Here is a 12,850-nt window from a genome sequence, read left to right as displayed (position 1 = left end):
TCTGCATACCAAGTCCTGCGTGGCCACGCAGGAGCTATCAAGATCACCGAGGCCCTCTCCTGCTTGATCCTGGCTACCAGCCTGGGAATGAGAGGAAACGGTGGAAACACATAAGCTAGGTTGAAGGTCCAAGGCGCTACTAATGCATCCACTAGAGTCGCCTTGGGATCCCTGGATCTGGACCCGTAGCAAGGAACCTTGAAGTTCTGACGAGACGCCATCAGATCCATGTCTGGAATGCCCCATAATTGAGTCAACTGGGCAAATATCTCCGGGTGGAGTTCCCACTCCCCCGGATGGAATGTCTGACGACTCAGATAATCCGCCTCCCAGTTTTCCACTCCTGGGATGTGGATCGCAGATAGGTGGGAGGAGTGATCCTCCGCCCATTTTATGATTTTGGTCACTTCTCTCATCGCCAGGGAACTCCTTGTTCCCCCCGATGGTTGATGTAAGCAACAGTCGTCATGTTGTCTGATTGGAATCTTATGAATCTGGCCTTTGCTAGTTGAGGCCAAGCCCTGAGAGTATTGAATATCGCTCTAAGTTCCAGAATGTTTATCGGGAGAAGAGACTCTTCCCGAGACCATAACCCCTGAGCTTTCAGGGAGTCCCAGACCGCGCCCAGGCCCACTAGACTGGCGTCGGTCGTGACGATGACCCACTCTGGTCTGCGGAAACTCATTCCCTGGGACAGGTGGTCCTGGGTTAGCCACCAACGGAGTGAGTCTCTGGTCTTCTGATCTACTTGAATCACTGGAGACAAGTCTGTATAGTCCCCATTCCACTGTTTCAGCATGCACAGTTGTAATGGTCTTAGATGAATTCGCGCAAAAGGAACTATGTCCATTGCTGCAACCATCAACCCTACTACTTCCATGCACTGAGCTATGGAAGGACGTGGAACAGAATGAAGAACTTGACAAGCGTTTAGAAGTTTTGACTTTCTGACATCTGTCAGGAAAATCTTCATTTCTAAAGAATCTATTATTGTCCCCAAGAAAGGAACTCTTGTCGACGGAGACAGGGAACTTTTGTCTATGTTCACTTTCCATCCGTGAGATCTGAGAAAGGCCAGAACGATGTCTGTGTGAGCCTTTGCCTTTGAAAGAGACGACGCTTGTATCAGAATGTCGTCCAAGTAAGGTGCCACTGCAATGCCCCTTGGTCTTAGAACCGCTAGAAGGGACCCGAGTACCTTTGTGAAAATCCTTGGAGCAGTGGCTAGCCCGAATGGGAGAGCCACAAACTGGTAATGTTTGTCCAGAAAGGCGAACCTTAGGAACTGATGATGATCTTTGTGGATAGGAATATGTAGATACGCATCCTTTAGATCCACGGTAGTCATAAATTGACCCTCCTGGATTGTAGGTAAAATCGTTCGAATGGTTTCCATTTTGAACGATGGCACTCTGAGAAATTTGTTTAGGATCTTTAAATCCAGAATTGGTCTGAAAGTTCCCTCTTTTTTGGGAACTACAAACAGATTTGAGTAAAACCCCATTCCTTGTTCCACGGTTGGAACTGGGTGTATCACTCCCATTTTTAACAGGTCTTCTACACAATGTAAGAATGCCTGTCTCTTTATTTGGTTTGAAGATAAGTGAGACATGTGGAACCTTCCCCTTGGGGGTAGTTCCTTGAATTCCAGAAGATAACCCTGAGAAACTATTTCTAGTGCCCAGGGATCCTGAACATCTCTTGCCCAAGCCTGAGCGAAGAGAGAGAGTCTGCCCCCTACTAGATCCGGTCCCGGATCGGGGGCTACTCCTTCATGCTGTTTTGTTAGCAGCAGCAGGCTTCTTGGCCTGCTTACCCTTGTTCCAGCCTTGCATCGGTTTCCAAGCTGGTTTGGTTTGCGAAGCATTACCCTCTTGTCTAGAGGCTGCAGAGTTGGAGGCCGGTCCGTTCCTGAAATTGCAAAAGGAACGAAAATTAGACTTATTCTTGGCTTTGAAAGGCCTATCTTGTGGGAGGGCGTGGTCCTTACCCCCAGTGATGTCTGAGATAATCTCTTTCAATTCTGGCCCAAAAAGAGTTTTACCCTTGAAAAAGATATTAAGCAATTTTGTCTTGGAAGATACATCCGCTGACCAAGACTTTAGCCAGAGCGCTCTGCGCGCCACAATTGCAAACCCAGAATTTTTCGCCGCTAATCTAGCTAACTGCAAAGCGGCATCTAAAATAAAGGAATTAGCTAACTTAAGTGCGTGAATTCTGTCCATAACCTCCTCATACGGAGTCTCTCTACTGAGCGACTTTTCTAGTTCCTCGAACCAGAACCACGCTGCTGTAGTGACAGGAATAATGCACGAAATAGGTTGCAGGAGGTAACCTTGCTGTACAAAAATCTTTTTAAGCAAACGCTCCAATTTTTTATCCATAGGATCTTTGAAAGCACAATTATCCTCGATAGGAATAGTAGTGCGCTTGGCTAGTGTAGAAACTGCCCCCTCGACCTTAGAGACTGTCTGCCATAAGTCCTTTCTGGGGTCGACCATAGGAAATAATTTCTTAAATATAGGAGGGGGAACAAAAGGTATGCCGGGCTTCTCCCACTCCTTATTCACTATGTCCGCCACCCGCTTGGGTATAGGAAAAGCGTCGGGGTGCACCGGAACCTCTAGGAATTTGTCCATCTTGCACAATTTTTCTGGAATGACCAGGTTGTCACAATCATCCAGAGTAGGCAGTGCGCGGAGATGCTCTAATTTAAATTTAAATGTCACAACATCAGGTTCTGCCTGTTGAGAAATTCTACCTGAATCTGAAATTTCCCCATCTGACAAAACCTCCCTCATGGCCCCTTCAGATTGGTGTGAGGGTATGACAGAACAATTATCATCAGCGCCCTCCTGCTCTTCAGTGTTTAAAACAGAGCAATCGCGCTTTCTCTGAAATGCAGGCATTTTGGATAAAATATTTGCTATGGAGTTATCCATTACTGCCGTCAATTGTTGCATAGTAACAAGCATTGGCGCGCTAGAAGTACTAGGGGTCTCCTGCGTGGGCAAAACTTGTGTAGACACAGAAGGAGATGATGTAGAACTATGTCTACTCCCTTCATCTGATGAATCATCTTGGGCAACTTTACTATCTGTGGCAGTACTGTCCTTACTTTGTTTGGACGCTATGGCACAATTATCACACAATTTTGAAGGGGGAGACACATTGGCTTCAATACATACAGAACATAGTTTATCTGAAGGTACAGACATGTTAAACAGGCTTAAACTTGTCAATAAAGTACAAAAACCGTTTTAAAACAAAACCGTTACTGTCTCTTTAAATTTTAAACAGGGCACACTTTATTACTGAATATGTGAAAAACTATGAAGGAATTGTTCAAATTTAACCAAATTTTCACCACAGTGTCTTAAAGCATTCAAAGCATTGCACCCCAAATTTCAGACCTTTAACCCTTAAAATGAAGAAACCGGAGCCGGTTACAGTTTTAACCCCTCTACAGTCCCAGCTACAGCCTTTGCTGCGACTTTACCAAACCCAGGGGGGAATACGATACCAAATGAAGCCTTCTAGGAACCTTTTCAACTACTTTCAGACACACACACATGCAGCTGCATGTCCTGCTCTCAAAAGTAACTGCGCAGTAATGGCGCGAAAATGAGGCTCAGCCTACTACAGGGAAGGCCCTTCCTGACTGGAAAGGTGTCTAAACCAGTGCCTGACGTTAAAAAACGTTCCCCAAAGTTTATAAGTGTGAATATCAACATCAAGCTGTATAAAATGCCCAAATAAAGCAATCGATCTTGCCCATAAAAGTGTCTACCAGTTTTATAGCCCATATTAAGCCCTTTATTCTGTTTGAGACTAAGAAAATGGCTTACCGGTCCCCATGAGGGGAAATGACAGCCTTCCAGCATTACACAGTCTTGTTAGAAATATGGCTAGTCATACCTTAAGCAGAAAAGTCTGCTAACTGTTTCCCCCAACTGAAATTATTTCATCTCAACAGTCCTATGTGGAAACAGCAAACGATTTTAGTTACTGCTGCTAAAATCATATTCCTCTCACAAACAGAACTCTTCATCTTTTTCTGTTTCAGAGTAAATAGTACATACCAGCACTATTTTAAAATAACAAACTCTTGATAGTAGAATAAAAAACTACAACTAAACACCACATACTCTTCACCATCTCCGTGGAGATGTTGCCTGTGCAACGGCAAAGAGAATGACTGGGGTGGGCGGAGCCTAGGAGGGACTATATGGACAGCTTTTGCTGTGCTCTTTGCCATTTCCTGTTGGGGAAGAGAATATTCCCACAAGTTATGGATGACGCCGTGGACCGGACACACCAATGTTGGAGAAAGCAACGTTGACTTAGAAGTCATATCTGCATTAAAAGATTTAAGCCATAAAGCTCTTCTAGCTAAAATAGCTAAAGACATATACCTGACATCAATCCTAATGATATCAAAAATGGCATCACAAAGTTATTAGCATGTTGAAGAAGTCTAACAATGCTATAAGCATCATGGTCCGACACTTGTTGTGCTAAAGCCTCCAACCAGAAAGTGGAAGCTGCAGCAACATCAGCCAAAGAAATAGCAGGCCTAAGAAGATTACCTGAACATAAATAAGCCTTCCTTAGAAATTATTCAAGCTTCCTATCTAAAGGATCCTTAAAAGTACTATCTGCCGTAGGAACCAGAAAGATCCTCATCAGACATAGATAAGTCAGAATGATGGCGGTCATTTAAAAATTCATCTGATTTATGAGAAGTTTTAAAAGACCTTTTACGTTTACTAGAAGGAGGTATAACAGACAGAGCCTTCCGAATAAAATTAGAAACAAATTCTTTTACATTAACAGGAACATCCTGAACATTAGATGTTGACGGAGCAACAACAGATAATGGATTATTACTAATGGAAATATTATCTGCGTTTGATAGTTTATCATGACAACTAACACAAACTACAGCCGGAGGAACAGTTACCATAAGTTTACAACAAATGCACTTAACTTTGGTAGAACCTACATCAGGCAGCGTCTTTCCAGAAGTAGATTCTGATCCAGGGTCAGGTTGTGACATCTTGCAATATGTAATAGAAAAAACAACATATAAAGCAAAATGTATCAAATTCCTTAAATGACAGTTTCAGGAATGGGAAAAAATGCAAACAGAACAAGCCTCCAGAAACCAGAAGCAACTAAAAAGTGAGACTTAAATAATGTAAAAAAACTGGAGCCAAGTATGACGCCCACATATTTTTTGGTGCCAAAAAACGTCTGTAACAAACACGAGAGTCAAAAATGACGCAACTACGTGAAAACTTCCGGCGTCAATTACGACGCCGGAAAAGACGTTATTAACGTCAGACAAACGTCAATCTCGCGCCAAAAAAGTCTCGCAACAAAAATGACGCAATAAATTCTAGCAGTTTTTGCACCTAACAGCCCACAATTTAGAGGAAAAAATTCAATGAAAATTTTAGGTAAGAAAAATATTTATTCATATGCATTTTCCCAAAAAATGAAACTGACAGTCTGAAAGAAGGAAAATAAACTGATTGACCTGAATCATGGCAAATATAGTATAAAACATATATATTTAGAACTATATATATATATATATATATATATATATATATATATATATATATATATATATATTTAGAACTTTACATATAAAGTGCCAAACCATAGCTGAGAGTATCATAAATAAAAATAAGACTTACTTACCTAAGAGGTAATGGTATATAAGAGTAAATCGTCGATCTGAAAAGGGAGGTAGGAGAAGAAATCTCTACGACCGATAACAGAGAACCTATGAAATAGATCCCCTAGAGGAAGACCATGGCATTCAATAGGCAATACTCCCTTCACATCCCTCTGACATTCACTGCACTCTGAGAGGAAAATCGGGCTTCAGCCTGCTGCGTAGCGCATATCAACGTAGAAATCGAGCACAAACTTACTTCACCACCTCCATGGGAGGCAAAGTTTGTAAAACTGAATTGTGGGTGTGGTGAGGGGTGTATTTATGGGCATTTTAAGGTTTGGGAAACTTTGCCCCTCCTGGTAGGAATGTATATCCCATACGTCACTACCTCATGGACTCTTGCCAATTACATGAAAGAAAGAGACAGACAGGACTAGACAAGAAATACACAAGAGAGAGACAGGACTAGACAAGAAATACACAAGAGACAGACAGGACTAGACAAGAAATACACAAGAGACAGACAGGACTATACAAGAAATACACAAGAGAGAGAAAGGACTAGACAAGAAATACACAAGAGAGAAAGGACTAGACAAGAAATACACAAGAGAGAAAGGACTAGACAAGAAATACACAAGAGAGAAAGGACTAGACAAGAAATACACAAGAGAGACAGGACTAGACAAGAAATACACAAGAGAGAGAAATGACTAGACAAGAAATACACAAGAGAGAAAGGACTAGACAGGAAATACACAAGAGAGAAAGGACTAGACAAGAAATACTCAAGAGAGAGAGAGAGAAAGGACTAGCCATGAAATACACAAGAGAGAGAAAGGACTAGACAAGAAATACACAAGAGAGAGAAAGGACTAGACAAGAAATACACAAGAGAGAGAAAAGGACTAGACAGGAAATACACAAGAGAGAGAAAGGACTAGACAAGAAATACACAAGAGAGAGAAAGGACTAGACAAGAAATACACAAGAGAGAGAAAGGACTAGACAAGGAATACACAAGAGAGAGAAAGGACTAGACAAGAAATGCACAAGAGAGAGAAAAGACTAGACAAGAAATGCACAAGAGAGAAAAGACTAGACAAGAAATACACAAGAGAGAGAAAGGACTAGACAAGAAACACACAAGAGAGAGAAAGGACTAGACAAAAAATACACAAGAGAGAGAAAGGACTAGACAAGAAATTCACAAGAGAGAGAAAGGACTAGACAAGAAACACACAAGAGAGAGAAAGGACTAGACAAGAAATACACAAGAGACAGACAGGACTATACAAGAAATACACAAGAGGGAGAGAGAAAGGACTAGACAAGAAATACTCGAGAGAGAGAGAGAAAGGACTAGACAAGAAATACACAAGAGAGAGAAAGGACTAGACAAGAAATACACAAGAGAGAGAAAGGACTAGACAAGAAATGCACAAGAGAGAAAAGACTAGACAAGAAATACACAAGAGAGAGAAAGGACTAGACAAGAAATACACAAGAGAGAGAAAGGACTAGACAAAAAATACACAAGAGAGAGAAAGGACTAGACAAGAAATTCACAAGAGAGAGAAAGGACTAGACAAGAAACACACAAGAGAGAGAAAGGACTAGACAGGAAATACACAAGAGAGAAAGGACTAGACAAGAAATACTCGAGAGAGAGAGAGAAAGGACTAGACAAGAAATACACAAGAGAGAGAAAGGACTAGACAAGAAATACACAAGAGAGAGAAAGGACTAGACAAGAAATGCACAAGAGAGAAAAGACTAGACAAGAAATACACAAGAGAGAGAAAGGACTAGACAAGAAATACACAAGAGAGAGAAAGGACTAGACAAAAAATACACAAGAGAGAGAAAGGACTAGACAAGAAATTCACAAGAGAGAGAAAGGACTAGACAAGAAACACACAAGAGAGAGAAAGGACTAGACAAGAAATACACAAGAGACAGACAGGACTATACAAGAAATACACAAGAGGGAGAGAGAAAGGACTAGACAAGAAATACACAAGAGGGAGAGAGAAAGGACTAGACAAGAAATACACAAGAGAGAAAGGACTAGACAAAAAATACACAAGAGAGAGACGGGACTAGACAAGAAATACACAAGAGAGAGAAAGGACTAGACAAGAAATACACAAGAGAGAAAGGACTAGACAGGAAATACACAAGAGAGAAAGGACTAGACAAGAAATACTCGAGAGAGAGAGAGAAAGGACTAGACAAGAAATACACAAGAGAGAGAAAGGACTAGACAAGAAATACACAAGAGAGAGAAAGGACTAGACAAGAAATACTCAAGAGAGAGAAAGGACTATACAAGAAATACACAAGAGAGAGAAAGGACTATACAAGAAATACTCAAGAGAGAGAAAGGACTATACAAGAAATACACAAGAGAGAGAAAGGACTATACAAGAAATACACAAGAGAGAGAAAGGACTATACAAGAAATACACAAGAGAAAGGACTAGACAAGAAATACTCAAGAGAGAGAAAGGACTAGACAAGAAATACACAAGAGAGAGAAAGGACTATACAAGAAATACACAAGAGAAAGGACTAGACAAGAAATACACAAGAGAGAGAAAGGACTAGACAAGAAATACACAAGAGAGAGTAAGGACTAGACAAGAAACACACAAGAGAGAGAAAGGACTGGACAAGAAATACACAAGAGAGAGAAAGGACTATACAAGAAATACACAAGAGAGAGAAAGGACTAGACAAGAAATACACAAGAGAGAGAAAGGACTAGACAGGAAATACACAAGAGAGAGAAAGGACTAGACAGGAAATACACAAGAGAAAGGACTAGACAGGAAATACACAAGAGAAAGGACTAGACAGGAAATACACAAGAGAAAGGACTAGACAGGAAATACACAAGAGAGAGAAAGGACTAGACAGGAAATACACAAGAGAGAGAAAGGACTAGACAAGAAATACACAAGAGAGAGAAAGGACTAGACAGGAAATACACAAGAGAGAGAAAGGACTAGACAAGAAATACACAAGAGAGAGAAAGGACTAGACAAGAAATACACAAGAGAGAGAAAGGACTAGACAAGAAATACACTAGACAGAGAAAGGACTAGACAAGAAATACACAAGAGAAAGGACTGGACAAGAAATACACTAGAGAGAGAAAGGACTAGACAAGAAATACACAAGAGAGAGAAAGGACTAGACAAGAAATACACAAGAGAGAGAAAGGACTAGACAAGAAATACACAAGAGAGAGAAAGGACTAGACAAGAAATACACAAGAGAGAGAAAGGACTAGACAAGAAATACACAAGAGAGAGACAGGACTAGACAATAAATACACAAGAGAGAGAAAGGACTAGACAAGAAATACACAAGAGAGAGAAAGGACTAGACAAGAAATACACTAGAGAGAGAAAGGACTAGACAAGAAATACACAAGAGAGAGAAAGGACTAGACAAGAAATACACAAGAGAGAGAAAGGACTAGACAACAAATACACTAGACAGAGAAAGGACTAGACAAGAAATACACAAGAGAGAGAAAGGACTAGACAAGAAATACACAAGAGAAAGGACTAGACAAGAAATACACAAGAGGGAGAGAGAAAGGACTAGACAAGAAATACACAAGAGAGAAAGGACTAGACAAAAAATACACAAGAGAGAGACGGGACTAGACAAGAAATACACAAGAGAGAGAAAGGACTAGACAAGAAATACACAAGAGAGAAAGGACTAGACAGGAAATACACAAGAGAGAAAGGACTAGACAAGAAATACTCGAGAGAGAGAGAGAAAGGACTAGACAAGAAATACACAAGAGAGAGAAAGGACTAGACAAGAAATACACAAGAGAGAGAAAGGACTAGACAAGAAATACACAAGAGAGAGTAAGGACTAGACAAGAAATACACAAGAGAGAGAAAGGACTAGACAAGAAATACACTAGAGAGAGAAAGGACTAGACAAGAAATACACAAGAGAGAGAAAGGACTAGACAAGAAATACACAAGAGAGAGAAAGGACTAGACAGGAAATACACAAGAGAGAGAGAGAGAGAGAGAGAGAGAGAGAGAGAGAGAGAGAGAGAAAGGACTAGACAAGAAATACACAAGAGACAGGACTAGATAGGAAATACACAAGAGACAGGACTAGATAGGAAATACACAAGAGACAGGACTAGATAGGAAATACACAAGAGACAGGACTAGATAGGAAATACACAAGAGACAGGACTAGACAGGAAATACACAAGAGACAAGACTAGATAGGAAATACACAAGAGACAGGGGAAGACAGTGATAAGAAGCCATATTATATGAAGACAGGAAATACGCAAGAGACAGGGGAAGACTGGAAATACGCAAGAGACAGGGGAAGACTGGAAATATGCAAGCGACCGGAAACAGGAAATACACAAGAGAAAGGGGAAGCCAGGAAATACACAAGAAACCGGGCTAGACAGGAAATACACAAGAAACCGGGCTAGACAGGAAATACACAAGTGACTGGGGAAGACAGTGATAAGGAGCCATATTATATGGATATGGTGTAAGAAAGGATGTGAAGTACCAGGGACAGAAGATAAAGCGGAGTACAAAGCACGTACGCCGGTCTGATTAAAGGAATAATCTAGTCAGACTTAAACTTTCGTGATTCAGATAGAGCGTGCAATTTTAAGCAACTTTCTAATTTACTCCTATTATCAAATTTTCTTCATTCTCTTGGTATCTTTATTTGAATGTAAGTATAGGAGCAGGCCCATTTTTGGTTCAACACCTGGGTAGTGCTTGCTTATTTGTGGATACATTTAGACACCGATCAGAAAGCGCTACCCAGGTGCTAAACCAAAAATGGGCTGGCTCCTACGTTTAAATTCTTGCTTTTTCAAATGAAGATAACAAGAGAACGGAACAAAATGATAACAGGAGTAAATTGGAAAGTTACTTAAAATTGCCTACTCTATCTGAATCATAGAAGTTACATTTTGACTAGACTATTCCTTTAAGGCTGAATGAACGAGTAAGATAGGCCCAGAGAAACACAGACAGGACTGGGTGCACAGAGTGTGTCAGCATCATAGGCCTCTGCCAGGCTGGAGTAATGTTACTTACCTATAGCTAGGCGAGTTGGCTTCTTGCGGGGAGGGTCACCAGTTCCAGTATTAGTATCATCAGATTTCTGAGGAAGAAAAATTTAAAATGTCACCTGCTAGGACACTGACACGGCCTTATGCTGCTCTGTGACCTGTACATATGCAGATATTCCATCTTTTCATGCCGGAAGTCTCAGAAAAGAAATTCCTTATGCCTTACATCCACATAAACTGTAATCTGTGTGAGTCCTGTTCTCACCCCAAAACATTCTGTGCCAGTCCTGTTCTCATGCCAAAACAATGTAAACAGCCTAGTAGCACACACCCTTCCCCTTGTACTCACACTAAGTATAACCGTACAGCTATACCCGACTAATCACACAGCTGTACCCGTTATTGTTACCTAACTCACCTACATACACTGCCCTAGTACTCACCTGACTAATCGCACAGCTGTACCCGTTATTGTTACCTGACTCACCTACATACACTGCCCTGGTACTCACCTGACTAATCACACAGCTGTACCTGTTATTGTTACCTGACTCACCTACATGCACTGCCCTGGTACTCACCTGACTAATCACACAGCTGTACCTGTTATTGTTACCTGACTCACCTACATGCACTGCCCTGGTACTCACCTGACTAATCACACAGCTGTACCCGTTATTGTTACCTGACTCACCTACATACACTGCCCTGGTACTCACCTGACTAATCACACAGCTGTACCTGTTATTGTTACCTGACTCACCTACATGCACTGCCCTGGTACTCACCTGACTAATCACACAGCTGTACCTGTTATTGTTACCTGACTCACCTACATACACTGCCCTGGTACTCACCTGACTAATCACACAGCTGTACCTGTTATTGTTACCTGACTCACCTACATACACTGCCCTGGTACTCACCTGACTAATCACACAGCTGTACCTGTTATTGTTACCTAACTCACCTACATACACTGCCCTGGTACTCACCTGACTAATCACACAGCTGTACCTGTTATTGTTACCTGACTCACCTACATACACTGCCCTGGTACTCACCTGACTAATCACACAGCTGTACCTGTTATTGTTACCTGACTCACCTACATACACTGCCCTGGTACTCACCTGACTAATCACACAGCTGTACCTGTTATTGTTACCTGACTCACCTACATACACTGCCCTGGTACTCACCTGACTAATCACACAGCTGTACCTGTTATTGTTACCTGACTCACCTACATGCACTGCCCTGGTACTCACCTGACTAATCACACAGCTGTACCTGTTATTGTTACCTGACTCACCTACATACACTGCCCTAGTACTCACCCGACTAATCACACAGCTGTACCCATTATTGTTACCTGACTCACCTACATACACTGCCCTAGTACTCACCTGACTAATCACACAGCTGTACCTGTTATTGTTACCTGACTCACCTACATACACTGCCCTGGTACTCACCTGACTAATCACACAGCTGTACCTGTTATTGTTACCTGACTCACCTACATACACTGCCCTGGTACTCACCTGACTAATCACACAGCTGTACCTGTTATTGCTACTTGACTCACCTACATACACTGCCCTGGTACTCACCTGACTAATCACACAGCTGTACCTGTTATTGTTACCTGACTCACCTACATACACTGCCCTGGTACTCACCTGACTAATCACACAGCTGTACCTGTTACTGTTACCTGACTCACCTACATACACTGCCCTGGTACTCACCTGACTAATCACACAGCTGTACCTGTTATTGTTACCTGACTCACCTACATACACTGCCCTAGTACTCACCTGACTAATCACACAGCTGTACCTGTTATTGTTACCTGACTCACCTACATACACTGCCCTGGTACTCACCTGACTAATCACACAGCTGTACCTGTTATTGTTACCTGACTCACCTACATACACTGCCCTGGTACTCACCTGACTAATCACACAGCTGTACCTGTTATTGTTACCTGACTCACCTACATACACTGCCCTGGTACTCACCTGACTAATCACACAGCTGTACCTGTTATTGTGTAAGAT

General features: G+C 41.7%; 1 protein-coding gene across 2 annotated transcripts in view; it reads right to left on the bottom strand.

Annotated features, from left to right (window-relative positions):
- Positions 1–12,850, bottom strand: part of USP5 (ubiquitin specific peptidase 5) — a 461,221-nt gene that overhangs the window by 369,911 nt on the left and 78,460 nt on the right. For both annotated transcript variants that reach the window (XM_053692844.1, XM_053692845.1), the window contains exon 3: positions 10,807–10,873. In XM_053692844.1, the coding sequence (XP_053548819.1) occupies positions 10,807–10,873 (67 nt within the window). The remainder of the gene's footprint in view (positions 1–10,806; positions 10,874–12,850) is intronic.

Source organism: Bombina bombina, chromosome 9 (genome assembly GCF_027579735.1).
Source record: "Bombina bombina isolate aBomBom1 chromosome 9, aBomBom1.pri, whole genome shotgun sequence".
Lineage (NCBI taxonomy): Eukaryota > Metazoa > Chordata > Amphibia > Anura > Bombinatoridae > Bombina > Bombina bombina.
This window is presented reverse-complemented; position numbering and strand designations above follow the sequence as displayed.